We start from the raw sequence: 27925 nt of genomic DNA on the forward strand, positions 1-27925 counted from the left end.
GCTCATTTGCATATGGGCCCCGCCCACCAACCTCGTTTGCATTCTGGCCCCTCCTCCCCGCTCTAGTTTGTGCTAGCTTGCTCGCGATCTCTTTCTCTCCCTCTCTCCCTTCCCCTCTCCTTTTCCTTCCCTCCCTCCCTCCTCCAAAAGCACCCTGGAGGCCACAGGCTGTGACCACTGCACCCCAGTCCGCCTATGCTGAGTGGAGAGGGATGGTTTGTGACCTGTCGGGACCAACATGTATTAAGTTTGCATTTGGGGAAGGACAGGAGGAGAGATACCTGTCCTGCCGGGCCCCACCTAGCCTGTTCTGTGATAGCCTGCACCCCAGGCTCGCTCCAGGGTTCAAAACTAATTCTCTGGGCGGAGGCGCTGCGGGAGCCAGAATATAGCCTGGTATCTCTGGCAAAATCCAGACATCTTCAAGAAATGACTTCAGGCTGGAGTGCAAGAGCCTAGCCTGATGTGACCATGGGACCGTGGTGCCTAGACAGACTGTTCTTTGGCAGGCCACATCAGCCTAGGGCAGGAGGGAGAGAACACGTTGGAGGGGCAGAGAGAAACAGCCAAGATAGAGATAGATAGATGAAAGGGCTGGACTCGGTACTGCCACGGAAGACGGAGGTGGAGACTCAGGGTAGAGAAATCCAGTGGAACTGATAGCTGGTTCCTGGTCCCTGCTGCCTGTAGGGCATACAGCCAACAGCCTGGGTCCTGCTTCTTCTACCTGCTGGACCCCACAGGCTAGGGCCAAGCTGAGTGGCCCAGGGACAGGTTTCATTGTCTGGATCAACTCTGCCTGGCTCTTCATGATTACTTCCAAGGGGTCACGTGGTTCCCAGTGTGGCTTGCCAACCTGAGGACATCTTCAGCTGACAAGTGATGCATCCATCCATTGGTAGTGCCTTGTTTTCCCAGGCGTCCTCCAGGCAGCAGAAGACAACGCTGAACTTGAGCCCAGCCAGAGGCTTCACAGACACGTAGGGACATAATGCCATCATGATGGGAGTGGGAGATTTGTGGCCAAGTGGCCTCAGCCCCCAACATGAGGTCTGTGCACAGGACACATAGAACCCGACATGCAACAGCCCCGTAGTCTCCCCAGAGCCTTTCTGAGCTGATGCTGTCCATGTGCAGAGGGTGCTGAATGTATTGGCCAGGACCAGAGGCACCTACAATCCTATAGGACCCTGGTGGTTTGCCCTCAGGACACAACTTCTGCCCCACACTCAGAAGGCATGGTGAAAGCCATGAAGCTGGTATCTGTTCTATTCCAGGTGCTGTGGGCGCGTCCATGCTGGGCCATGATACAAGGAGAGGTCTAAGGATTTGCAAGGGCAGCCTATTCTAAAGCCAAAGTCAAGGGTTTGGGATGAGACAAGGCAGAGGTGCTCTCAGACACACCCCCAGCCCCAGAAGGTCACAGGACAATCATTGTTGTCATTGTAGAGTCTACTGTGATGGGTTTTAAACAAAAAGACCCCACCTTCACATTGTCCACTCAGTCAACTCCTTTAGAACCCATGCTGGGACAATAAGCTGCTGTGACAATCTGGGGGGGCCATGGGCCAGCCAAGGCCATCATCTTCCTTCCCACCTGCCCTGGACTCCCATTCCCTCAAGTGCACCTGTAAACCTCCACTCCTCAGCGGTGTGAGAGCCTCTAGGATGGGTGTAGCCAACTGTCCTCTTAAGATGCCAAAATCCTTTTCCTTTCCTTAGCTACTTGAATTCCTCTCCATGCTAGAGTACTGGGTAAAGCCACTGGAAGAGGCCTTCTTGGTAGTCACTCTCAGCTAGTGGCTGCCAGATTCTTCTGACTAAAAGGCTGCCCTTCCAAGGGCTTTAGAGATCTCTGGATGAAGCTGCAGGTAAGGTGTGTGCTTCCCTCCCCAGTGGGTACAAGGTCCAAATTCCCTTTCTGGCATGGAAAGAGGCACTGCTGGCCAGATGGTGGAGACAGAAAAGGCTAATATAGACAATAAATTCACACTTTAATAATACTCATGGAGACACCTTGAGCTAGGATTTAAAACAAGTTTTATTAAAACTGTACAATAATTTACAAATAAGTAAAAAGTCTCTGGTATATATTATAGGAACCACAATACAAAAATATGTGTAAAATTTGTAATTGACCACCATACAAACCTAGTTTAAGCCTGGGAATACTGTTTAGCACTGAACGGAAAGGTCACGTGTTTAGAGGGGGGTGTTAAGGATTGTTTCATTGAACACAAATACTGCCTGGCACTTTGCCACAGGAAACCAAGTTCTGCTCCTCTTTGCATAAGTTTACAATAAAGCTTTTTAGAAAAGATACAATAAATATATGCTTTGATACATATATTCACAATAGGATTTTCCTGAGCCTAAACTTAAATCCAGCACTGTGTTATAACACACAACCCACCTTGAGGGTTCAATGACGGAGCGATGGCAAGAGCTGATCAACTGTCAGTGCCTTGAGGCTGCTCTCCACCCTCCCTCCCGACTCCCAGTTGGTGTTTCCAAGCCATGTAAGGCACTCAGGTTTCCTGAAGGCTACAGAGTCTGCGAGGGCAGAGACTTAAGTCACAGCCATAGGCCTTCTGCAACAGGACACTAGACCATAGAAACGAAGTAGACACCATGTGGCTGTTCACAAAGGACTCTGCGGTTTACGTGGATTTCTAGTTTAGACAAACAAAAATGCTTATGCCGTTCTGTGCCGTGCACACAGAGCTGGCGGGCTGACAATCTAACGCAACATGAAGTCGAGGCCCACACCTCAGTGACACGGTTTGAGTCCCTGGGGGACATGTCAGGGTCCCCCTTCTTGCTTCACCGGGGCAGTGCCTTGGCACACGGATGTCCTGTTTTAGGAGCTAGCAGCAAGATCTCAGATGTGGGAGGGAAGCCCCTCTAACCCAGCACGTGGGTTAAAAGTTTCAGTCTGGGATTTAGAAAATGCACCTTACTTTTGAAATGCTTGAGCTCTTCAGGTGCTCACTGGCAGCAAGAATCGGTAACAAAGGTTCACATGTACACCGCCCACCCCTCCCCAAAGTTCAGATCTGACTTTGGGATCATGTGACAAGAAGATGCATATGACACATGGATAAAAACAAGGAGATCTAAAGAGAGTACAGCCTCCCGGCTCAACATGTGCTTTCAGGAATACAGCCAGGTGGAAATGCAGTTTGGTTTGTGGGCTATTATCTAACATTCATTGAGTCATTTTCCTTTCTATGTACATATACTTTACACATAAACAATAATGACTTCATGATCATTGGTATCTATTTACATGCTTCTCTGTCTTGTATAGTCTTTCTTTAAAACAAACAAACAAACAAACAAACAAATAAAACTAAAGTTCCCGGACCTGTGATTTAGAGTGTCAGGGGTATTATGAAGTTATTCCAGACACACACACAACATGCAAAGCCATGATCTAACTAAACCAGAGGGATGTGAGGTGGGGCAAGTTTCCAGTGCAACTTTTTTGTTCCCAATCAGCTACTGTTCTCTTGCGAGTTCACTTGGAGCTGGGCCAGGAGCTCAGTTGGGCAGGGAGCTGCATGGAACTGAGACAGTTGTTTCTAGATGCCTGTATTGCACCGTCCGTCCCTCAGTCTCTAACCCAATAGTTTACCTCACCTACAGACTGGACAGCACTGCTAATACAGGCTGTTGTTGCCATTCAGTACTGAGTATACAGCAAATGGACCAAGAGAAGGCAGTCACTTAAATCAAACAACAGCATGCACTCGGGGCTGAGGATTTCAGACTCAAAGGCCAAACCCAATGTCAGGCTCAGCTAGGGAAGCCATGACGAGGCTAGAACCTTATCCACACACATCAGGAACCATGGCACGAATGGCAAAAGGAAGGACCAAGTGCACTTAGTGCATTTCCCAGCAGAAATCCTGCAGCCACTGAAGAAAAGGCCCATGTGTCCAATCCTGTAAGCTTTCCTCTGATTTTGACCTAGGGGTTTATAACCACTCGGTCATCTGCACCACACCGGAACATTTCTCTTGACACAAATATACAATGAACTTAATACTTTCAGACAACCTTCTCATTCCTCCCCCTGGCTACTGGGCTTTGTAATATACAATGCTCAATGTAACAGTCACACCTGCCTGCATATCTCACTACCCAGTGCTTTGAAAGGGCTCTAATCCCTTCCCTGACCTCTCACTGAGCAAGCACACACATGAACACACATGTACACACACACACACACCCTCCTAACTTCAGTACAGAGGGTGACAACCTTAGACTAGCAAGGATGTGATGAGGCAGAAGAGCCACCTCCAACCAGGGATGCAGTCTGGTCCACACAAGGGAAGACTTTCCTGGGCTGTGGATGGACCAGCCAGCATAATGGAAATCTCACTTGAACCATCCTCATGGATGCACTGTTTTCTCTCTGAAAAAAAGAGTAGAAACGAGGGCTTTAGTGTAACGTACTTGAGACATGCGCACGAGTGTTCACAATGTGGGGCCGCGCTCGAAGATCAGGGTCAAGAGAAGCTCCGAGAATGAGGGTTACAGCCGGAGTGCTCTTCATGCAGGCAGCAGGTGCTCCATCACGATGGTGCTGGCTTTGTGGAGCCCCCACTAATGGCCCCTCTGGAGCCTCCGGCTGAGCAGACACCCTCCTAGGATCCTGCACATTCACACACAGAGTGGAATTAGTCTGTATTCCTCCGTGGAGAATTCATCTGAACCTTCCCCCAGCGGTCCCTGGAGGCTGCCAATTTCCTCTCAATATCCTTCTCTTCAATAAGCTTAAAAAAATGTGCCTCTGCCAGCTTCTTTCTGACTTTCCCTTATTACCTTCAAGTTTTTAATGTTTCTAACCACCAAAAGAGCTGCTGAGGTTTCTTTCAAGTAGATCAGCCCCTGCTATAGGGTGTGCAGGAAGACTCAGGACCACAGATGCTAACACCAACCTAAGAGGATATTACCTCACATAGAATAAAAGAAAAATAGGGGCTGGAGAAAGGGCTCAGTGGTTAAAAAGCACTCGTTGCTCTTCTAGAGGACCAGGATTTGATTCCTCGAACCTCATGGCAGCTAATGTAACTCCAGCTCCATGGGATCCAGTCCTCTCTTCCGGCCTCCACTACATGATTGTTCTTCACAGATACACAAGCAGGCAGAACAACTCACACACAAAAAAATTTAAATAATAAAGATTTAAAAGTTTTAAAGAATTAAAATAAGTGGTCACATTATACATATGCTAATGTCTGCACAAATTATTGTTGGAATCGATGCTGTCACAGCATGCTCTCTGCCTTTAACCTGATTCACTTCTGAATAAGTTGTTACAGAACCATCTATTTTTAGAACATTAAGATGGGGGAGGGACTTTTTCCATTCCAGACCTTGTATTTTGCAGGTACAAAGTCAAAGCTCCAAGAGGGGATTCCCATGGTGACGCTTGAGGCTGATGAGGCCTGAGGCCTTGAGGATCTATTCTCCAACTCTCCCACCCAAGGCTCTTACCACATGCCCATCAATCCTCCCACCCCATGTACTGACTCTATGAATTATGTGATCAACTGTCCAGAGTATGGACTACACATGAACAAGAAGAAATAAAAATCCACTGAAAATAGTGCAGAATTCTAAATAGCCACTCCCAAAGTCAGAGGGAGAAAGGACCTTCAACCGCCTGGGGTCATTCCCTCTCGCTTTCTGAGTGAGCAGCTGCCTTGCTTTGCTCACACACTCCATTCATTGCTGCTGTTTCCAGGTGGATGGCTTTCTGCCTTCATCTGTGACTGCATGTGCAGGTGCACGAGTGCTAACACACACACACACACACACACACACACACACACACACACACACTCATGCACACACACAGTTTCCAGAATGAGTGGCTTTCTGTCCTCATCCATGATGGTGCCATATGACATAGGCACACTGAACATACTCATACATCTGTGCACATCTGTATACAACATATACATGCATACAGCAATTCACATACATATACAGACACACAGTGTGCATCCATACACACACACACACACGCACCGTTTCTAGAATGGTTGAATTTCTGTCCTCACCCGTGACTGCACCACACACAATACATGCACCTATACATCCATATAACATGCACACTGGGCACATACACATATATACAGAGACATCGTTTTGGTCCCAGGGTTCTAGTTCTCCCAAATCCCTTCTGCCCCACTCCCCAAGTCCAAGCCTGTGAAAATATGCTATTCTCCACTCATCTATTCCCTTTCTGGACACTAGCTCAGCTTCAGCTCGGGTTGGAGCCATTCGGGGCACAGTGTTAGCCAGAGTAAAACCATCTTGTGTGTCTGGCCTCGGTATCTGTGGCCCATGGGGCTCCCCAGTGTTCCATGTAACTGCTGGCTCAGTGCTACCTCAGACCCCCAACTCCTCACTCACAAGTGCCCCTGTAGTCAGGAAGCCTGAAGCTACTCTCCTGCCCACAACCTGGAGTTGGGAATACAACTTCTGAAACAAGACTACCTGCTCGGACCACACAAAGGATCAGGCTACAGCAGGCCCTGCCTTCCCTCCCAGGTCTGGAACTTAGTGGACTGGGGTTGGGGGCCCAACCAAGCAAACCTCCGCAAAGCCTGGGGCTACGCATCTCAGGTGGACTCCTCCTGGCGGAAGTGCTGCGTAAACGTGGCTGTAATGGGTTGGCAGTGAGGCTGGGGATACCCTGTGAGTTGGTAAACACACCCAGGGGCTCAGCTCATGGAACCAAAATGGGTAGAGGGGGGTGGGGCTGAGGGTAGGGTGGTGACAACAGGGCTGTCCCTGATCCCGCCCCTGCGCTTGCAGTGGGGAGCTCAGCCAGCAGGCAGGAGGACCCAGGCTGTTGGAGCTGCAGAAGCAACACCCATGGGGAGTGCAAGAAATGGCCCTGGCATATGGATGGGGAAACAGCATGCTGATTTATGTCAAAACAGAGGCAGGGAGCGGCCCCGCCGCCCGCCGCCTGTGTTTGCACTGAGAACTTCCACAGGCTCTCAGCTGTTGGGAAACAGTGAGCTGTTGGCACAGGACATGAACACCTTCCCGGGTCCCCAAGAGTGCAGCTTGGATCAAAACCAACTGCTGCAGATGGTAACACTGGAAAAAGCTGGGGGGCCACAGCCTCAGTCAGGCTGCAAAGACAGAGTTCCCATCTGGGGAGCCCACTGGGAAGGCTGGGACCCTGCTGCCCCTGAACACTATGCTCCAGGGCTCCCAAAGTAACCCACCACAAGACACTAGAGCCCGGGCTGAAAGCAGAATCTTCCTGATAAGCCCTGCTTGTCCAGTCACATTAGCCAAACACGTTTAGGCCAGACAGAACCAAGTGGTATACTGAGGCTATTTTGGAGCCAAAGCCTTCTTCCCAACACTCTAATTTGGGATATCAAGGAACAAACTGATCAGACAGCAATTGGGAGTCTTCTCCCTCTTTCCCACAACTGCTCCATCTAAACCTCTGGGCTAGCACATGGGCCCAGTTCCCTAGCTCCCCTCAGCTTCCCGCAGCCTCAGGTCAGTCCAGCCCCTCGCCTGCCTCCTGAGAAGAACACTGACTTCTTGGCAATACCTGTCCTCCCTCTGGGGCTTCCCAGAGGTGCTGACCACTTTGTATTCGGCTCTCTCCACTCAGAGGCTTCTCCAAGGCCCTAAGAGCCCCGCCTTTGAAACGGAATGGGGGATGGGGGTGGTCTCAGGTCTCCTTGCTTTGATATCTGCCAGCTGGCAGGCACAGCTGCGGATCCTGCCCAGGCCCAGCCTCTTGCTGCTCTGTAACTCACTTCCCCGACTCTCCTGAGCAGGGCTCAGCTTGATCCCTGGCTCAAGCTCCCTTTGAAACTCATTCTCCCTTTGAAGCATCTAAATTGCCACTGCAGGACTGGGAACCGAGATCAGCCCTCTCAGCCCCTCCTCCTGGGGCTCCAGCTTGAAGGCTGCAGACTGGGGAGGTGTGTCTTGGCCTCTGGGGTCACAGGAGCCAACCTCTGTCATCAGTCTGTTCTGTATATACATACGACTGTGTTCGTTCGTTCAGTGGGTTGTTTCTCTAGAGGACCATGCTCACCTTGGGGTGGCTGCTGCCCTCCCTGCTAAGCAAAGGCAGAGCTCCGGGAAAGAGTTGTGGTTGCCTCTGGGACCCCGATGCTTTGAGGACCCAATTCAAGATTCTGAGAGACACTTTGTTTAGGTGGGAATCCAGGAGCTCAATCTCCCAACCTCACCCATTCCCCAGACGGCAGGCAAGAAAGGCTTGGGTTCATGGAGAAGGCTGGGCCACAACCTGGGACCTCACACAGAACGCCTCACATTTCCAATGCTCCCACCCAAAGCTCACCAATGGAAAACTCTAGTGATCTCTCTTTTGTCCCATCCTCTAGGGGAGGCCCTGGATAGGACAGAGAGCGGGTGGGTTGCTGCTATCGAGTGCTGCACTCCGGCACGGCACCACGGTAAGGAGGAGGCAAGCAGAGGCTGGAGGTAGACAAGAGCCCAGCACCAGGCAGGAAGAGAGATTTGTACTATGGGAATCGTGCTATGCCCTAGGCTCCGTCCAACACAACTGAGCACACCGTGATCTGAAGGCTTAGAATCGGAGGCTCATGAAAGAGGGTACGCCAGGATCTCTGGACACTCCCCCCCACCATGCTTGTGAGAAAGGTGTGCACGTGGGATGGGACCCGGCACCTCTGCGGCCACCAATGCTTTCTGCCTGCTGTTTCTCATTGCTTTGTGATCCTTCAGGCCTTAGGAGCAGCTGCTGAGTCCTCTATGCTGAGAGAAGACTCCCGACCCTCTGCAGACAGAGGCAGCAAAGGGCAGCTGTGAAGTCCAGGGAGCGCAGCCCCCAGAGCCAGAGCAGGAGCCCAGTCCCACTAGAACCGGAAGAACCCCCCTCTGGGCCTCACACCAGGCCGGAAGGGGGATCTGTGCTGTGCCCCAGGCTTACTTTACCACACCAGGGCACACAGCGGTCTTGCCTAAAGCTTGGAGCCAGAGTCCCAGGGCCACAGCTCCTGAGTTCTGGAGAGCCTGGGCCAGCAGAGTGACACAACGACACAGTCCCCCAGCACCACAGTCCCCTCCCCGAATCCTGTCAGCTCAGTCTGGAGACACGGAGCACTGGCCTGTTCCTACCCAGGAGCCCCACCTCAGCTCTCAGAGAACTGTCAAAAGTGAGACGCCAGGCCTGGGTAAAGGCAAGGAGTAATTTCAGGGGTTGGGCCAGGCCAGACACTTCCAGGCCTTTCTTTGTTCATGGTGGACATGGCGAAGGCCAGTGCTCCTCAAGGCTCTGCCTGTACTCCTGACCGAGCACATTGCTCAGCCTCCCTTTGCCTGACTAGATACAACGAACCCAGTGGGTGGGTGTGCACACACACGACCAAATGCACAGGCACTTATGTGTGGGTGCACACACATAATCAAACACATGAGCACTTACCCTTGTATCCCTCCAAGGCACATGCAGGTGTGAGCACTTTTCACCTGCACCCTATTGGTTCTTGGACTCTTCTCCTGTCTTGGCTGCCGGCAGCTGCTCTCAGCTGACGGTGGGGGTGTCCTGCTTCCGTTTCTGACACTGACCTCTCTAGCAATGACGTCTCTTATTAATGGCCTCACAGTCGTGCTATGAAAGGATCCATTATTGTGCAGACCAAAATGGTCACATTATAGATGGGCGGCAGCTGTCCCCCAGGAGAAAGCTCCCGAGGAAAAGAGTGAATTAGACAATGGAGCGGTAAGGGGGAGGGGATACCCTCAATTTCCCAGCGGTTGTTCCAGTCGGGTCTGGGAGTTTGTGCAACACACCCAGGAACATTTGAGAAACATCTTTGCCAGGAAAAACAAAGATTTTTAAAGGCAGAGCACAAATAAAAGCATTGCAGCTGGGACGAATTGGAAAGGGGTCTGGAGTACTTCCTTGAGCTGGATATTGATGTCACCTGACACAGCATCTTACTCCTCAGTGCGTGCCCAGAAACAACACACACACACATACACACACACACACACACACACACACACACACACACACACACGAACACCTCAGAAGGACCACTCACAGGTAATCGGCATGCAGGTCCACTGATGAGAGGTAACATCCAGCAGGGAGGGAGTCACCCATGTCTAGGGATGTTTCTGGGTGAATTTCAGCACAATGATGTGACATGCAAAACCCACCTGCGTTGGATCCTTCACAAAGACCTGAGAACCAGTGACAGCAATCTTTAGCAGCACCAGCGTCCCCTGCAAGGCTCTATGAGGGAAGGACCCAAGTAGGCCGTGTGTCAGAGCTGGGTGTTGGTTGTATGCAATGGCCCCACGGAGGTCACAAATAGGAAAGGACCCAACAGCAAGAACTGATTAGATCCTGTGGCTACTGTGTGGCAGGCTCCAGTAGCAGGGTGGGGCAGCCTAACAGCCTGCCCCTTCGAGCCAGGCAGGGACTAGATGCTCCTTAGGAAAGGCTAGAGGAAATCTTTTCAAATATAGCAACTGCCCTAGGAGGGGCCAGCCTCAAACTCAGTGTTCACACCTAGGGAACCATTGCTAAACCACTATCCCTTTTTATTTCTGAATGATGTAGACCAAGTCAGTAAGAAGATACATTCCTTGGGTTAAAATGGAGAATATTACACATATACAATTTTTTTATTCTATGTCTGCACAATGCTCATGGACTATGGGTATATTCTGAGAAGAAGAGTTTATCCCTGTATTGAAGATCAACACCATCCTTTCTGGCTGGCCTGGGCCACAGCACATTGGGAGCAGCCTGAGACTGTGCTCAGAAGGGCTTGCTCATTGGCATTCGGGCGCTGGCTTCGTGAGGAGCTGTAAATCTGAGGCTGCTGACAGTTAATCTCACACTCCGTGAGCTTCCAGACCCAGAGCTGGAAGGAATACGGTCCCTGGAGATCCAGCCCCAGCCCCCAGGATCAAATGGGACCAACAAGGAAGATACCACCAGCAGCCATATCCTGTCTGTACCCCAGCATGGGCACAGAGCAGGGGCACTCCAGCTGGGATGTCCCACTAAATGGGGGCTTATTCCAGCCAAGAAGGAGGGCTAATCAGGGAGGAGAGGAGCTCCCTATAAGGGGTTCAGGGAACAAGGCTACCCCTGAAAATTGAACTACCTTCACGGTACCTCCAACACAAAAGGAATCAGACATTTTGAAGGAACTATCTGTGACTCAGAACAAGTCAGTGTTTTCTTTGCCCTCACACCAAAAAGTTCACTATAAAAATGTTGATACTTTTTTGTCTGTATATGTATGTGTGCACATGCATGTTTATATGCGTGTGGGCGCACATGTGTGTACACATGTAGGTGGAGCCCAGAGGTTGACATCTGGTTCTTCCTCCATCACCATCTACTTTATATGAGGAAGGGTCTGTAGTGAACCTGGGGCTCCCTGATTCAGACAGTCTAGCTCATCAGCTTGCTCTGGGGGTCCCTCTGACTGCCATCTGAGAGGTTATAAGCTGGTTGTCACACAGACCCAGGATTTATGTGGGAGTTGGGCCTGGAAACTCCAGTCTTCATTGTTGGGTTTCAAACCGGAACAAAAGGCTGAGGTGCCTATTTAACACATCAAAGCAGACCTGGCTGCCTGGAGGTCCCAGCATCCCTCAGTCCCTACCTGTTACAGGACCCTCCTAGCTGGTATACCCTGCCCCCTACTCTGAACTTCTCCAGCCCAGGGGCTGGGCTGCTCTTCCCTATATAATCCAACCATTTTGGTTTCCTGCTCTTTTTGTCTCTTTGTACATTCGAGCCTCCTGGCTGCTGCACGAGGCTTCCCTCTCTCCCCTGTCCCTTCCCTTCCCCCTCCCCACACGACACAGCTCAGTCTGGTCACAACCACCCTGAATTCTCCTAGATGTCCCAGTCTCTGGCTCTAGCTCTGCTCTCCCGTGGTATATCTACAATAGACCGTCTCCTCCACCATACCTAGGAGCAGTCGTGTTTTCTTTTTTATTTCTTTTTTTCATTCACTCCTGTTTGCAATTAAGCATTTTGCCTGCTGAGCAGCCTGCCTGGTCCCAGCTGATAAATTAGACCTCATCAAAATGACAAGCTCTATATAACACGCTCTCAAGAGACTCGAGAGAAACAAAGGACTGGGTAGTCAGGGTGGCTAACACCCGTGATACCAGCACAGGAGGCTGAGGCAAGAGAAATGCTGTGAGTTTGAGGCTAGCCTGGGCTACACAATGAGTGTCTGGACTTCATAGCAAGGCTCTTTCTTATTTGTGTGCATGCATGTGTTTGCAGGTGTGTGTGTACATGTATGCACATGTGTGTAAGGAAGATTGGAAGACAACCTCCAGAGTTATTGCTTAGGCACCATCCATTTCTATTTTTGAGATGACTTCTGTCATTGACCTGAAACTTGCCAAGTAAGCTGGGCTGAGCAGGCAGGGATCCAGCTGTCTCTACCCCACCCCCACCCCCACCCAGCGCCGAGGTTACAAGCGTGTACCAATGATTGGCTTTTTTTTTTCAAATGTGAATTCTGGGAATCAAGCTCAAGTCCTGTTTGCATGGCAAGCACTTTATCAAATGAGCCATCTCCCAATAAAGACTTGTGGGGAAAAAAAGACATGAGGAAATGCCTTTGAATTTTATACGTATATCCGATAAACAAGTGTGTCCAGACTATATGGAAAAAAGAACTTAAAACAGTATATTAGGAGAATATAACAATAACCCATCTCAAAAAGGGGTGTTAATAATAAGAGAAATATTGCCAAAGAAAATACATGGATGGAAAAGTCAACACAAAAGGACACTCCAGCCAGGTGGTGGTGGCACAGGCCTTTAATCCCAGCACCTGGGAGACAGAGGAAAGTGAATCTCTGTGAGTTCGAGGCCAGCCTAGTCTACAGAGCTAGTTCCAGGGCAGCTAGGGCTGTCTCAAAAAACAAACACAAACAAACAAAGACACTCAACACAGACAAAGCCCCCCCCACCAGAGTAACAGCGTGTTCTCCTGCATTCCCCGTGGGAACACAAACTGTGGTACACAGCAGCATCGGACAGTTTCCTATAAAATTAAACATGTCAGCCCAGGCAACACAGAAGCCCCGTCATAGGTATTGACCCAAGGAGAAGGAAGGATCCCACTCATTTAAACCTGTACACAGCGCTACGGCAGCTCTGCTCATAACTGCCCCAGACTGGAAGCAGCCCTGATGCTCCGACATAAAAAGGGATGCACTGGTCATCCACCAAACAATGCAGAGGAGAGCCAGTTCCAATGCTGGAGATTGTGTGATTCCATTTCTATGGCTTGAGATGGCAACCCTGAAGGAGGAAACAGCCTGGGCCTACCTGGATGGGCTGAGGGGCTCGATACAAAGGGTTAAGGAGGAGTCTGTCAAGATGGTGATAGACAATGTGTCATGCATGTGTCAAAACCCAGAGAACGCTACACATCATAAACAGTAAATACTATTACACGTGAAATTAAAAAAAAATCAGAATGTGGGATAAAGAGAATGCGGGCTGTGACATGGGACCTCAGTTGTTAGGGATACAGCATAACTGTCCTGGAAAGGTACAAGACAGAAGGACTCCCTAAGTTAATGTGCTGGCTGGTCTTACGTCAACTTGGCACAAGCTAGTGTCATCGGAGAGGGGGCCTCAGGTGAGGAAATGTCTTTACAAGACTGTAGCAAGCCTGGAGGGCATCTGTTTAGTGATCCTTGTGGGAGGGCCCAGCCTTCAGTGGGTGGTGCCATCCCTGGCCTGGTGGTCCTGGGTTCCATGTGATGAAAGCAGGCTGAGCAAGCCTTGAGGAGCAGGTCAGTAAGCAGCATCCCTCCATGGCCTCTGCATCAGCTCTTGCTTCCAGGTTTCTGCCCTGCTTGAGTTCCTAACCTGATGTTCTGTGGTAATAAACTGTGATATGAAAGTGGAAGCCAAATACATGCTTTTCCTCCCCAGGTTGCTTTGGTCATGGCGTTTCATCACAGCAATAGTAACTCTGACTAAGCTAATTATTTTGGAGAAAAACATTTTGTCTAGGCACGGTAAGACCAAGGACAACCAGAACTATACATGTGTTGCATTCCCAGTAGTGAAGTTGTGTCTTAGTGGTTCTGAGATGACTTTAGATACACCATAACTGAATAATAAGCAAGGGCACTGTGGAGGAAGAGCCACGTGCCCCACCACTGTCAAAGCAAGAGATGGGAGACCAGAAAAGAGTGAGGTGAGAGCCAATCTGGCATCACTGGTCTGAATCTGGGGGTGTAGTTCTGAACTCATGGTGTTATAATAGCAACTGAGAGATGATAGATGGAGAGGTAGAAGTAGATAGATAACAATGGGGGGGATATAAAAATGGGTGAAAATTAAAGTGACAGATAAGTAGCTGATGGATAGATTATATATAAACAGATGATAGACAACAGACAGATAGATAGTAGATGGGTAAGTCTCCATAGTTTAACACACAGATATGCTCCCTGCCATGATGAAAACGGACTAACCCTCTGAAACTGTAAGCAAGCCTCTAGTTAAATGCTTTCTTTTTAAAGAGTTGCCTTGGTCCTAGTGTCTCTTCACAGCCACAGAACAGTGACAAAGACACATGCCCTGCCCAAGAGAAACTGGAGAATAAAGCCACCCAGCAGCAAGGACACCCAGACCTAGAGATCTTGGTTTCTTAACCATATTCTCCAACAGGGGCCCAGCACTCCTTGGAGAAGGGGTGGACCTAAGGCCTAGCACAGGGACAATGTAAGACGAGCCTGGAGTACCTCATGGTAACAGAAAGTGTGTAAGTAAGGAAGGGACATGGAACCAGGACAAATGTCAACCTGAAAGAATACTCGAGGTTCTAGAAAATAAGTGATGTGATTGGCCTGAAACCTGCAGAAAGAATAGACACAACGAACAAGAACACAGGAAAACTCACTGGAGGTGACCAAGAGCTTGGGGAGAAAAAGCATGTTTGTACTGTGCCACTGCCCTCTGCTCACTGTGTGCAAATCTCACCCAGGGATCCCACCTTAGTGAGCATCAAAACTAAGACACGCGATTCAACATGCTGCCCCCTGGCACCTCTGTTTGGTACATGAGGGTTCTCAAGGTGCAGTATGCTTACCTCAAGCTGGCCATGAGAAAGCACAAGGTAGATCATACTTAGGGACACTACAAAATAGCCCACATGTTAATATCAGCGTGTCATGTCAGACATGAAAAGGAAACACTGAGAACTGATACCTTTGAGTGGAGAGATATGATGACTGATGCAGCCTGGGATCCAGGAACAGAACATCTTTGCCAGAGGAAAACTGTCAAAGCTTGAGTCAGCCTGTGGACTGGTTGTTTGGAACATGCCTTAAGATTATCATGCATGCTATTAACATCAGGAGAAGCTAGGTAAAGGGCACACGAGGACTCTCCCAGCCAGATGTCATAACAAACACCCATTAAGTTTGGTGTTTGTTATGACACTCGGAAGGCAGAGGCAAAAGGATAGTGAGTTCCAGACCAGTCTGAACTGCATAGAAAGAACGAAACAGAGTGGGTGAGATGACTCAGCAGGTGAAGACACTTGTTCCCAAGGCTGATGGCCTGAGTTCACTTCCTACCTCATACCCACATGATAGGAGAGAGCTGTAGCTTGCAAGTTGACCTGTGGCCTCCATATCATGAAGTACCATGGCATGAAGAGCATGCATGAATATGTGTGCATGCACGCACACACGTAATTTAAAAATTAAAGCAACAAAACTTCTCTACAGCTATTTTTGCAATTTTTTTTTTTTGAGACAGGGTTTCTCTATGTGGCTTTGTGCCTTTCCTGGAACTCACTTGGTAGCCCAGGCTGGCCTCGAACTCACAGAGATCCGCCTGGCTCTGCCTCCCCAGCACTGGGATTAAAGGTGTGTGCCACCACCGCCCAGCTATTTTTGCAGTTTTGTATCTAAAAATCATCTTAAAATAAGGGCTCTTTGAAGGCTCATCAGAGTGAATGGTGATGCTTAGTCAGAAAGCAGGTTCCATCACTGCATTTACTGTGCCAAACATATATCAACCAGCAGTCCCCAGAGCTGCATCTGGGACAGAAACAGACACAGAACCTTGGCTTTGTAGTCCTCAGGCAAGAGGGGTCTCAGGCTTTCCTGGCCCATGGGTGGGAGTCCTGTGCCAGGAGCTGCGATTATGGCACAGAATCCTCACAAATAGGCTGGACTGACCACCATAGATGAGGACCCTAGTGCTGCAGCCTCAGGTAGAGTAAGGGGCTGTCATGGTGGACACACCCACAGCCAGTTCCGGGCCTCCTCACTTGGAGCCTCAGGAGTCAGGGCTCTTCTCCTCTACCCACGCTGGTCCATGCAGCCGGCTCTGGGAGCTGCTGGGCAGGTTTCTGGCTCGCTGCTTTGTTTCTGTCTCACTGGAGGTAGGGGCCTGGGGTGACTGTCCCTTGTTGAACCCCCAGAGCTAGTACTTCTGCAGGCCTTAGAGTGTTGCACTACAGTTACATGCACCTTTCCTTACCAGTTGTGTCTGAGCAGCCGCTCTCTCTGATGCGGGAGAATGAGGAGATGTTTGCTTGTCCCTGCACCACTCTTGGAATCGGTCCCTTCTCCAAGATCCCTGCTTCCTTTTGCTGTATAATAGGCAGGTAATCCAGCCAGCTTCAGAGACTCTCGGGTTCTGGCTCCTAGGCTGCTCGGTAGCATGCTGGCACTCCAGCTAAGTGTAGTCACAACGTCTCACTCTCCTTCCCTCCACCTTGACCACCCTGACTATAGTCTCCAGGGAGCAGGAGATGGTCTGAGTTGAGCCCAGACTCACAAAATGCTTTTGGGGGAAGGGGGTACCGATAGCTATAGTGTGAACACAAAATATCCCCCCAGATTCATGTTGTCAATCACGCTTGGTCACTAGCTAGTAGCATTCTTTTTGGTTTTGTTTGTTTGTTTTGTTGTTGGTAGTGGTTTGTTTTGAAATACAGTCTCACTGTGTAGCCCAATCTAAGCTGAAACTCATGATTCTCCTGCCTCAGCCTTCCAAGTGCTGGAATTACGGGTCTATGCCATCACACCTGGATGGTGGCACTGTCTTGAGAGGGTCTAGAATCTTCAGGAGGTCAATCTTAGCTGGAGGAAGTAGGTCATAGGGAATGGGCCCTTGGAAACGTCTTGTCCCTATTCCCCTCCTGTCCCCCTTCCTTACTGCGTTTTGTCTGATCTGAGATGAGCAGCTCCGCCAACAGGATCTATCTATGCCTCCTCACGGTCCCAGAAACCCTAGATCCAGCCACAACGAACTGAGACCTCTGGAACCTGGAAGCTGTTCCATCAGGTTATTTTGGTTACAGCAGCACAAACATAATTAATACACCACCTGTGTCTATTACTGTCCAGATGGGGAGAAGCATCTCTGAGGGGCCCGGCCCTGCCTATGGCCCCCAGAACTCCTCCCATGGCCCTGCTTTCCCTCTGTCCTGGTTCTCTTTGTTGTCAGCTTGACACAAGCTAGAGTTATTTGAGCAGAGGGAACCACAATGGAGAAAATGCCTGCATCGGATTGGCCTGTAAGCCAGCCTGTGGGACATTTTCTCAATCAATGAGTGATGTGGGAGGGCCCAGATCATTGTGGATGGCGCCACCCTTAGGCAGGTGGTCCTAGGACATATAAGAAAGTAGGCTGGGGGCTGGAGAAATGGCTCAGTGGTCAAGAGCACTGGCTGCTCTTCCAGAGGACCCCAGATCTCAGCACCCACACGGTGGTTTACAACTATCCATTACTGCAGTTCTAGGGATGCAACACCTTCTTCTGGCCCTGAGAGCATCAATTTGCACTTTGTGCACACACACACACACACACACACACACACACACACACACACATATGCAAAACATTCATGCACATTAAAAAAAAGGAAAAAGAAGAGGAGGAGGGAGGGAGGGAGGGAGGGAGGAAGGAAGGAAGGAAGGAAGGAAGGAAGGAAGGAAGGAAGGAAGGGAAAACACAGAAAAGTTTAGCAAGCCAGGAGAATTGAGCTAATTAACTCTTCCATGGCCTCTGCATCCGTTCCTGCCTCCAGATTCCTGCCCTACTTGAGTTCCTGCCCTGACTTCCCTGGATGAGAGACTACATGAAATAAACCCTTTCCTCCCAAGTTGCTTTTAGTCACGTTGTTTGTCACAGCAATAGAAATTCTACTGTCTCTGTCATGTGGGAACTGTTCAGACTTCAGGTGCAGTAACTGCAAACCTAGAGGCCCACTTGCCCACAAGCTTAGGAATGGTTGCAACCGATGGGACAGGCACACTCTGCCACCTAGGGGCCCCGCCAGGAATTTAGGACTGTTTCCACCGGAAGCCAGCATTGAGCGGACCTGTGTCTACTGTCCTTCACCCAGCTTCTGGTAACCTTTAAGGCCGGGCACGGGATGATCTGAGATTGGGATTGTTCCTACCAAGCGAGTGGGAAAACTCCACAGTGGCAGAGTGGGGTTGGGTACAAAAGGCACACAGCAGGGCCCGAGCCTCTGCAGCCTAAACCCTTGCTGTCATGCAGCGTTTGCTTGGTTGGAGCGCCCCCGTGTGGCTCATATTGGCATTTCCTGTAGCACTGAGCCAGGCAGCCTACTGCTTGCTCCCTTCTAGAACAAGCCTCTGTGACAGACACTAGAGACCACATACTGCCCTGCACAGGAGGCCTGGCCCACACTGAAGACCAGAGACTTATATAAGGCATGCTTGTAAGAAATACACCCTAGTGTGATGTGAAATATGAGTAAACATCTCCTACCACCCTGCTGAACAGACAGGTCTCATAATCTCATGCTTTTCAGAAAAAGGTTGTCTCCTGGAATTCTCCTGCACAGCCTCACAAGGGGACACACCCATAGCCTTAGGAAGAGGGAAGACCATTTTGCTGAGTGACTCACAAGAGTCAGTTCGCTCTCCACAGAGCGTGCCAGTCTTACTGAATCATAGACACCCTTGTTGAGGAAGAGAGGCTCAGCTTAGAGAGCCCAGCCTGCAGGGCCTCCCAGAGTGGAAAGACGTGTGGGAGAGATGGACACAAGGCCAACATACGGGTGCTGAGCCTATGGTGATACTTTATTTGTGCTGAAATGTGATTTTATTTGTATGTTAATAAATAAAGTTGCCTGGAGATCAGAGCTCAAAGCGAGTCAGGCAGTGGTAGCCCACGCCCTTAATCTGATCACATGGCAGGCAGAGTCTCTGTGTGGTCAAGGACACAGCCAAGTGTGGTGATATGAACCTTTAATCCCAGTACCAACCATAGAGACCTGGCGGTCTGTGTAGACAGGCAGTGATGAGGAAATCATGTGGTTGGGTTTAAAGCCAATGAGAAGGCAGAACAGAAAGGCAATACAAAGACAAGTCAGACAGGAGGAAGCTCTGTCTGGGGAAGCTACTGCTGGTGCTAAGCGAAAGTTAGTCGTGGCTATTGCTCTGATCTCTTTGGCTGTGTATTTGGCTCTGTGTTTCTTATTTACTAAGACTGTTTAGAAATTCGTCTACACTGAGCCAGATGAGGTGGGCACTCATGAGGAGGAATATGTGCACAGGAGAAAACACTCATTGGCTAGACGGGATTTCTCTTTTATTGTAGGTGGAAAGAGAGCTAGCCTCTACCACCCTGGGGCATGTGCTGGGCCTCCACATGTGATGTGTCCAGAGCTCCCATCCCTGCCTCCATACATTCCCTGTCCCCTATGCTCAGCCACAGCTTCTTCCATGTTCCCTGGTAAGCTCCAGGCTATGCTTTATCAGTGGCAGGACAAGTGACCTCACCAGGACTCCTTACAAGGAAACCACAATACAGTCCTAGGTGGTGGGATGTCTCCACTGAACTAGGCCATACTGGAGCCAAACACCTCACTGCAACCTGAAGGTAGCCCTGGGTGCGAGGACCTAAAATTTCTGTGCCCTTCCCTAAACTGGGCAAGCTTCATCCTTAGGGGATGAAATCTGCTACGGCAGGCCTCCTTGTCTCAAGACACACACACACACACACACACACACACACACACACACACACACACACACACAGCGTCTGCCCAATTTCCAAAGAGCCTCAGAGTGCCTCTGGGAAACCTGTTCTCAGTCACCTTCTCCCTACAAGGGTCTTGATGTAGCCCAGAGGGGAGCAAGCTCTTCTGATTTGTCACAGGGCCTGGGGCCAACAGGATCACCCCGTCATGGGTATCTCTATTCAAAACACACAGTACAGCTAGGCTTGTCCTCCCAGTTATTCAGAAAGCTGAGTCAGTGAGATCACCATTTCAACCCCTGGGTACAGAATGAGTTCTGGGCAACTTAATGAGACCCTGAAAATAAAAAGTAAAAAAGGTTAGGGCTCTAGCTCAGGGGTAGAGAGTTTCCTTGAATGTGCCAGGTGCCAGGTTCAATCCATGGTGTGTGCAGTGGATAGAGATTTTTAACCCACACTACAGCTGTTTCTGCCATCTTCCACGGGGATCGGGCTGGATGGAGCACCCTGTGTCTCAGGGAAGAGCTTCCTGTCTGTAGGGATGGGGAAGAAGGTACCCTGTGTTTATCTGAGCTTTGGGGACATCACGGCACTGGGGAGGGAAGTCCCCGCTGTGTGTGGGGTCCAGCCACAGGCACAGATGGGTCCTCAGATGAGACAGGGAACTTTTGCCTCAGAAGTTTCGCTAGCACCTGGACGGGGCTGGAGTGCAGAAGCCATGGCAGCCCGGCTGCTTCCTCAGAGGGTGCTGGCATCTGAGGTAGCATGAACAGGGAAGGCGAGGACCCCACATCTGTGGGCTACATCTGGAAACGGATACAGGAAGCTCCCAGCCCATTACCCACTGGTCCTCATCGCCACTCTGGCAGGGGAGACCTCATCCACGTCTCAAAGGGCACATCCAACCAAGCCGAACAGTGCGGGAAGGAGGGTTGTCCCCAGGGGACAGATGTCGCCACCTACCTGTAGGCCATTGTACGGTGGCTGCCTTCTGAAGTTCGCGGAACCTTGGGTGCATCTTCCCTTCACCTTCTCACCTGGACCCTGCTCCTTGTGTACACAGGCTCCGGACGAGGCCATCTTCAGCGGACATCACCACCTGCCCTTGCCACTGGCAGTTCTCAGCCTAGGCCCACCGGCTGAGGGTCTTCCAGGCCAGGAGGGGCCTCCACTCTGTGGCCTCTCCTCTCGTCTTCCCGCTGTGCTCCTGGCCAGCCGACCAGGCTAGGTCTAGCCTTTGTGTCTGGGGGTAGGGGAGGAAGCCAGTTGGGGGGCGGGTGGGGGGGCATAACTCATCTGTCCTCACAGAGACACCAATGTGACAGAACAAGGTTGGGCATGGAATCTGTTCATCAGCAAGTGTTCAGGACCACAGTGAGTGACTTCAGTGTGACACCCAGGGTCACCACTGAGACCACAGCCTTCATCCTGCCATTAGGGGCAAGTCTGGCCAGGACTGAGATCTTCTTCCAAGAGTACTGATGGTCACTATGGGAACGGGGTCGGGGGGTGTTCAGTGTGGGCTCCAGCATAGGAGCAGTTCTTCCCCTGCACGGCAGGGAACATTATACATCGCTGTGACTGGGATGAGGCCTACTCTCTGGGCTGAAGGTCGCCAGGACCCAGGAGCCGAGGCTGGGCCTCTCTTAGAGAAGCGCTAGTCAGCAAGGTAAGTTCTTGTCCTGGCTCGCCCCGAGTGGACAGTGACTGTAGCTCACAGGGCTTCTGCCCTCATCCTCCACAGGGCAGGGGACAGAGCCCAAACCCTCCGGAGGCGTCAGTGTCCAGACCCGACTTCCCACGCTTTCTCCGGCACCTGCTGCTCTCCGGTCCTGTTAGAGGACAAAGGTCCACCTCTGCAGAGGGCTGGAAGAAAGACACAAGCGTGGAACTTAGGGGGTGAAGGGGCAGTAAACGTCACTGCTGGTCCCCTGAAAAGATCTCCCTGTGCCCTCTAGAGAACAGAGCTAGGGGCCTGAGTTGAGTTATGTCATCAAGTCCCGAGTGTCCTCCTCACCTCTGAGCAGAAAGTGGTGACCAAGTGTGGTGTGTGGTCTTTGTGTGCAGGCAGAGCAGAGACTCTACACATTAGTGCCATTCCTGTGACTGTAGGTGGCCCAGTGACTTGGGGACACGGGACTTGAGCAACAGAGGACACAGAAAAATCATGAAGCCACCTTCTGCTGCCTGGTGGATACTGACTTCTGCAGTGGGTGCTGGTCACGAGCATGCCTTATACCATACTCCTGTGGACCCAGTGCCTCGAGAAGGGCTTTTGGTTTCTGAAGGGAGGGTAGCTTTTCAAGGAGCCTTCTGGAAGACCCAGGAGTGGTCTTTCTGCCTCTGTGAGGGCCAGCGGGCATCTGGCTGGGTGGCAGAGACCATTGCTGTCTCCCAGAAAAAGGAGCAGGGCTGACACCAGGAAATGGCAGCTTCTCAAGTACTCACCAGCTCAGGGTGCCAACAACAGCTATGACCAGAGAATGAAAGCTAGGGAGAAAAACAAGAACAAAAATAAAAACTGAAAAGGAAAGGGGAGGATGGAGAAACACAAGGAGAAAGAAAGAAAAATCAGAGTTTGTAGCGTGTCTGTAAAGCAACGCGCCATGATCATAGACAGAGAGGGACCGTGGCCAGCTGGGAAGAGCAGGCCAGCACAGGACATGCTTAAGGGGCTTTGTGAGAACCCAAAGCTTAGGGTGACAATGCCACCCCAAATAACGGTGGGGGACTAGGTATCATTTAAGACCCAGTTGTGGGCTCCACACCCCCACACAGCACGCCAAGCTTCCCAGGGCCAGGAGTCTATGGAGAGTCACTGAGCCGAGAACCATAGCAGAACAGGAAGATGCTCCCAGGACCCAGCATGCACAAATACTCTAGTTTGGGTAATGGCTCCTTTATAAACAACCAAGTATTCTGATACCCTGAATAGATTTGACTTGAAGGATTGGTTGGGTTGGGGGGAGGGCGGGCCAAACTAACTTGGAGAAAAGAAGCAATTACGTTCAGCCATTAAATGTTGCTCTAGTGGTAATTCAAACATGTGCCCTTAGGTTAAGACACAAAATGAAACAGGCATACCGTCTGGGGAAGACTTTGCCACCTCTGGGGTTTGCATTGATTTGATGGGCAAGCAGCCCACAGAGTAGCTAGCATGTCGGCCTAGCCTTGAGCCATCTAGCAGCCCTCAGTTTACCACGTCTCCCTAAAGAGTGGAAGTCTTCCCCAGGGCTCCACCGTTGGTGGGACCAGCGTCCTCAGACTGTCAGGTCAGAAGTGTAGTGTTAGAAACTCAGGTGAACAACAAGATTGTGTCCCTTCCTGGCTTCGCTGGGTACCCAGTGTGCATGTCGGGTGTTTGCCCATGTGGCCTGGAGTTTGTAGGTAGTCCTTGTTTCAAAGAGTATACCTGCTTGACTCTGGAATCCTATCTTCATGGCAGACCTAGGAATTTATGTGAGGTCTCCTGGGCAGTGGCAACAAAATGCCCCACCGATGGCCATTTTTGTCGCTGCTAAGGCTGGCTGGGCTGGCTGAAATGGACAGCTGCTAGGGACTGGTCTACAGAAGGTAGAGACCACCCCAAGGCATGGCTAAGGCTGGTGAGGAGGTGGTCTAGAGGGTATCTCGCCCAAGCCCTGCCTCCTGTTCTCCTCAGAAGGAACAAGGCAGAAGGTGGATCCCACTGGCCACCTTCTGCATCTTGTCACTTTGATGAGATCTATCCACAGGGAGGAACAATCATGAGACTCAAGACTCCAGCAACCTGGGAACTGGCCCCAAAGCACACAGGCTACAGAAAAGAAAGCACAGCATCCCACAGGGAGCAGGGATCTCTAGGCACATGCTTTCCAACTTGGTCTGGGGAGCTCTGAGTCTGTTGATACCAGTGGACAGAGGCCCTGCACCCCGGGCTGCAGAGCCAGCATCCAGAGAAAACACCTGAGCAGGCACCCCAGCATCTCTGGTCCTGGAGACACTACCTGGGGGTCAGGAGCAAAAGGTCCCTGTGTCCTGAGAGCAGCTCTTGGGGATTGTGGCCTATCTTTCAGGAACCTGATCTTTAGACAGCCAAGCATGATGAACCTGGAGGGTTAAACCCTTCTGCACCACCCAGGGTACCAGCATGGAACAGGATCCTAGATCACTGGTCCAACATATGGATCCAGAGGGGAAACTGAGGCAGTGCAAAGGCTACAGGACTAGGCTGTGTGAGGGTATCCTGGCTCTGGCCCAGTGTACCCACAGCTCCTGTCCCATGGGCTGTTTTCTGTTCACCTCCACTCTGCTTTGCATGGGCTACCTTGCAGGCCAGGTCTCAGCAGTGAGACCTGAGCTTGCGTTTTTTTTTTTTTTTTTTTTTTTTTTTTTTTTAATCTATAGATGTCAGGCAAGCCCAACCCCCACCCTCCAGCTCTGCCTTCCCCCATTCACTTTTTTTTTACCTTTTCTTCCAGCTCCTTTATTTGTCTCTTCTGAGTTTCTATTCTTTCTTCTAACTCTTTTATTCTCTGCAACATTAAAAGAAGGAAGATAGATATTCAAGAATCAGGGGATTAGGGTACCAGCTATAAAAGGGTCAAGGTTTTCCCTCACTTATTTGGTGGGCAATAGCCCACAAAGCAGCTACTGTGTTGGTCCAGCCTTGAGCCACTTCTGGTCCCCAGCTCGCCACTTCTCTTCAGATAGAGTGAGAGTCATTCTCCTTTGACGGGACCAATGTCCTCTGACCTGGTCAGGTCAGAAACTCTAGTGTTTAAATGGTAGAGCAAGGAGTCAGCCTATGTCCTCCCCAGGGCCATTATACAGAGCAACAGGCAACCAGTAGTCAGAGCTATGAACTAGAAGAACCTTCCTTCTGCAGCTGAGGCCTGGGGCCTTGGAAGCAACTGACCATCGATGACAGTCCACTGATGTAGCAAGAGGGACAGGGGTGACCTTCCTAACCCTGACTACCCTGGAGCCCAAAGGGGCCCAGGGTGGGCCCATGAGTAGAGGGGTATAGGCACATCCTACAGGTTGACAAGCCCTGTCCGATGGCCTACTGACCATCACGGGAAAGAAGCATCCAGTCTAGCAGCTCATCGAAGTCTGCAGGCTGAGCTTGTTTGTGTGTGTAGGATGGTCTGGTGTGACTTGTGTCCATAGACGCTGCTTTCAGGCCAACCCCACAGGCAGAAGCTGAGACTGCCATACACAACAGGGCTGGGCAACGGTTGGTTAGCCGCTGTCCACAGACCACACTCACACCACCAGGGGACAGTGTCACGTAGGAGACCTGGAAGTCAGGAGTCCACGGAGAGCTACCTACCACGCAAAGGCTTTAGCAACACAACTGCTAGACTAGGAGCTAGTTAGGGAGGGGCAGGGACTGAGTATGGAAGGGGTGGCCACTGGAGGCCACAGCTGTTGGACAGACGTGTGGGTCTCGGGAAGCCCAGCTGACCCTCTCCGCCCACCCTGCCGGCGGCGGCGGTCGGCACCTGCTGCGCAATCTGCAGCAGCTCCATGCGCTCCCTCAGGATCTGCGCATCGCGCTCTCGCAGCTCGCTCATGACCTGGCGCTTCCACTGTTCCACGGCCACTTTGAGCTTCTCGCGCTCTTCTTCTGACAGCAGCTCGGCCACTTTGGCCCCGGCTTCCTGCTGCAGGGCATCATACAACATGGCTTCCAGCTCCAGGATGTGCTGGGGACGGGAGACAGGCATCAGCCCTCCCCGTCTTCAGGGGTGGGCTCACCCTCTCCAGGGTGGACAGCTTTGCCTCTCAGCAGAGTTGCTACTGGGGAGGAAGTGTGCCCAGCGGTCTCTGGGGGAAAGGCTTGAAGTGTCACAAACACCCTACTTCTTATCTAGCAGGCACCCTAGAAGAGGTGGGGCTGAACACCAGCCGGGACTCCCTGCTGATGTCCTGGTACCACAGTGAGCTTATGTTTCTGCCTCAGCTGCTGCTCAGAGAAAATGGAACTTTAGGGAGATCAGAACTCAACTTTCACTGTTTGTATGTTTGTTGTTTGTTTGTTTGGTGCTGGGGAGGGAACCTCTCCCGCCTCCCAGAACCTCAGGAAACAACTCTATCAATGGAGTCAGACCCAGATCCTGAGCACCAGCCTTTTAAAATAAGCGTGGTGGCTGCCGGGCGGTGGCGGCGCACGCCTTTAATCCCAGCACTGGGCAGGCGGATCTCTGTGAGTTCGAGGCTAGCCTGGGCTACCAAGTGAGCTCCAGGAAAGGCGCAAAGCTACGCAGAGAAACCCTGTCTCGAAACGCCCCCCCCCAAAAAAAAAATTAAAATAAGCGTGGTTATGTGTGGTTTAGAGCACACATTGCAGAAGTTTCACACACTCCTGCTGGTGAGAACTTTAATATGGACTTTGTTTATAGTCCAGGATAAACTGAGGGATGAGCCTGTGTCATTCACCGGAGGGACTTTCCCTGCCTTTAATTAGTCTATAGTCTGTAGACCGTGTCTTGAACTAGCAATGGCCCTAGAGTAGATGTTACTACCATCTGACATACAGCCTGAAGAAGCAGATGATGTGGGAATAACCCCGAGGACCTATAGATTGTTGCTCACTCAAGATCACCATAGGATCATTCTACTGTGTTCCAGCTTCCACACCTGCCCTCAGCCACACATTAGACCACTAGGTGCTCTTCCTGAATTACTGCCATAGCCTCTCTGTGCCTTTAAGGATACTCAATTGGACAAGACATCACTCATAAGCTAACAATCTTGTATAAGTGTAACTAATCCCAGTAAAAGGATAGGTGTGGCCTTTGGTTCCCCTAGGAGGTCTCTGCAGCTGGCCACTAAGTCTCCCTGTTACACCAGCTGTGATTCAACACTTGATTGGGTTCAGTGTCCTTGGAACAGAAAGGTTGGCAAATGTCCCAGTGGAACCTCCTTAGGCTCCCAAGCCGAAGCCAGCAAGGACTGGCTTATCAGAGGAGACGCAAGTGCCGCCTGCTCTGGAAATGGCTTGAGCGTGTCTCTGGGGAGTTTGTGTGCTTGAGGTGGGGCTCCTAGCATAATGGCGCTAAGGTGGTGGAACCTTCAAGAGCCTGTGGAGACCATATAGTCACCAGGGGACTGTCCTTAGAAGGAATCAGCATGCTTCTCAGGACTTCAGACGTGGATTGCTATAAAAGGGGCTATCCTGGCCTCCAAATCCCTCGGGCTGCTGTAGAAGGAGCTATCCTGGCCTCCAAATCCCTCGGGCTGCCTGCCATCCTGTGATCTCTCCCTTCCACGCTGTGATCTCTCCCTTCCACATACCCCCACCACGATGCCATGTTGGGATATAGGCAGATTCCTTACCAGAGCCCAGCAGGTGTGGTTGCCCAGTTTTGGACTTTCAGCCTCCAGAACAGTAAGCTAAATAGACCTGTCTTCTCTATATATTACGTGGTCTCCAGTATTTTTGTTATAGCAATAGAATACAGAGTAATATAGGTAACCATGAAGCATCTCTTTCAATGTTATCCTTAAATAGGGATATTCCCTTTAGGTTCTGAGTCCTCAAAGGATGACCAGATACACAGAGCAGGCCAAACTTGCATTTCTTCAAGTTTCGGATGAACAAAAGGGGAGTCTCCAGCAGAACGATGTTTCCCTATGAACACTCATTTGTCTCCAGTTAATTCCTAAATGCACTATGTGCTCATTAATTGACATATCAACTAAATGAATGTATCTATATTAGTTCTCAATGTGCCCACACGCCTGTATCCATGTGATTCCTTATGTGCTTGCGCTCTTAAAGTATTTGCTGAAGTCCTCAGAACTCAGACTGAGAAAGGCAAAGAGTGACCCCACACTGAGTCTTGATGTCTCCTAAAGTTTTGAGCCTGGCCACACAGGCCTTTCAGATGTTCACTGGGTGGATCA

General features: G+C 50.7%; 1 protein-coding gene across 11 annotated transcripts in view; it reads right to left on the reverse strand.

The window, feature by feature from the left end:
* Window positions 1–1186: 1186 nt before the first annotated feature.
* Jakmip3 (Janus kinase and microtubule interacting protein 3) overlaps window positions 1187–27925 on the reverse strand; it is a 133866-nt gene continuing 107127 nt past the window's right edge. For 5 of the 11 annotated variants that reach the window (XM_028869398.2, XM_037209540.1, XM_037209536.1 and 2 more), the window contains 4 exons: window positions 25519–25722; window positions 24481–24546; window positions 22481–22553; window positions 21813–21898 (listed from right to left, as the gene is read on the reverse strand). In XM_028869398.2, the coding sequence (XP_028725231.1) occupies window positions 22503–22553; window positions 24481–24546; window positions 25519–25722 (321 nt within the window). In that variant the 3' untranslated portion in view covers window positions 21813–21898; window positions 22481–22502. Of the gene's footprint in view, window positions 4421–20995; window positions 21899–22480; window positions 22554–24480; window positions 24547–25518; window positions 25723–27925 lie in introns of those variants that run through there. The other 6 variants (XM_037209519.1, XM_028869408.2, XM_037209527.1 and 3 more) reach the window with 3 other exon arrangements.

The sequence above is a fragment of the Peromyscus leucopus genome, chromosome 1, assembly GCF_004664715.2.
Source record: "Peromyscus leucopus breed LL Stock chromosome 1, UCI_PerLeu_2.1, whole genome shotgun sequence".
In the NCBI taxonomy this organism is placed as follows: domain Eukaryota; kingdom Metazoa; phylum Chordata; class Mammalia; order Rodentia; family Cricetidae; genus Peromyscus; species Peromyscus leucopus.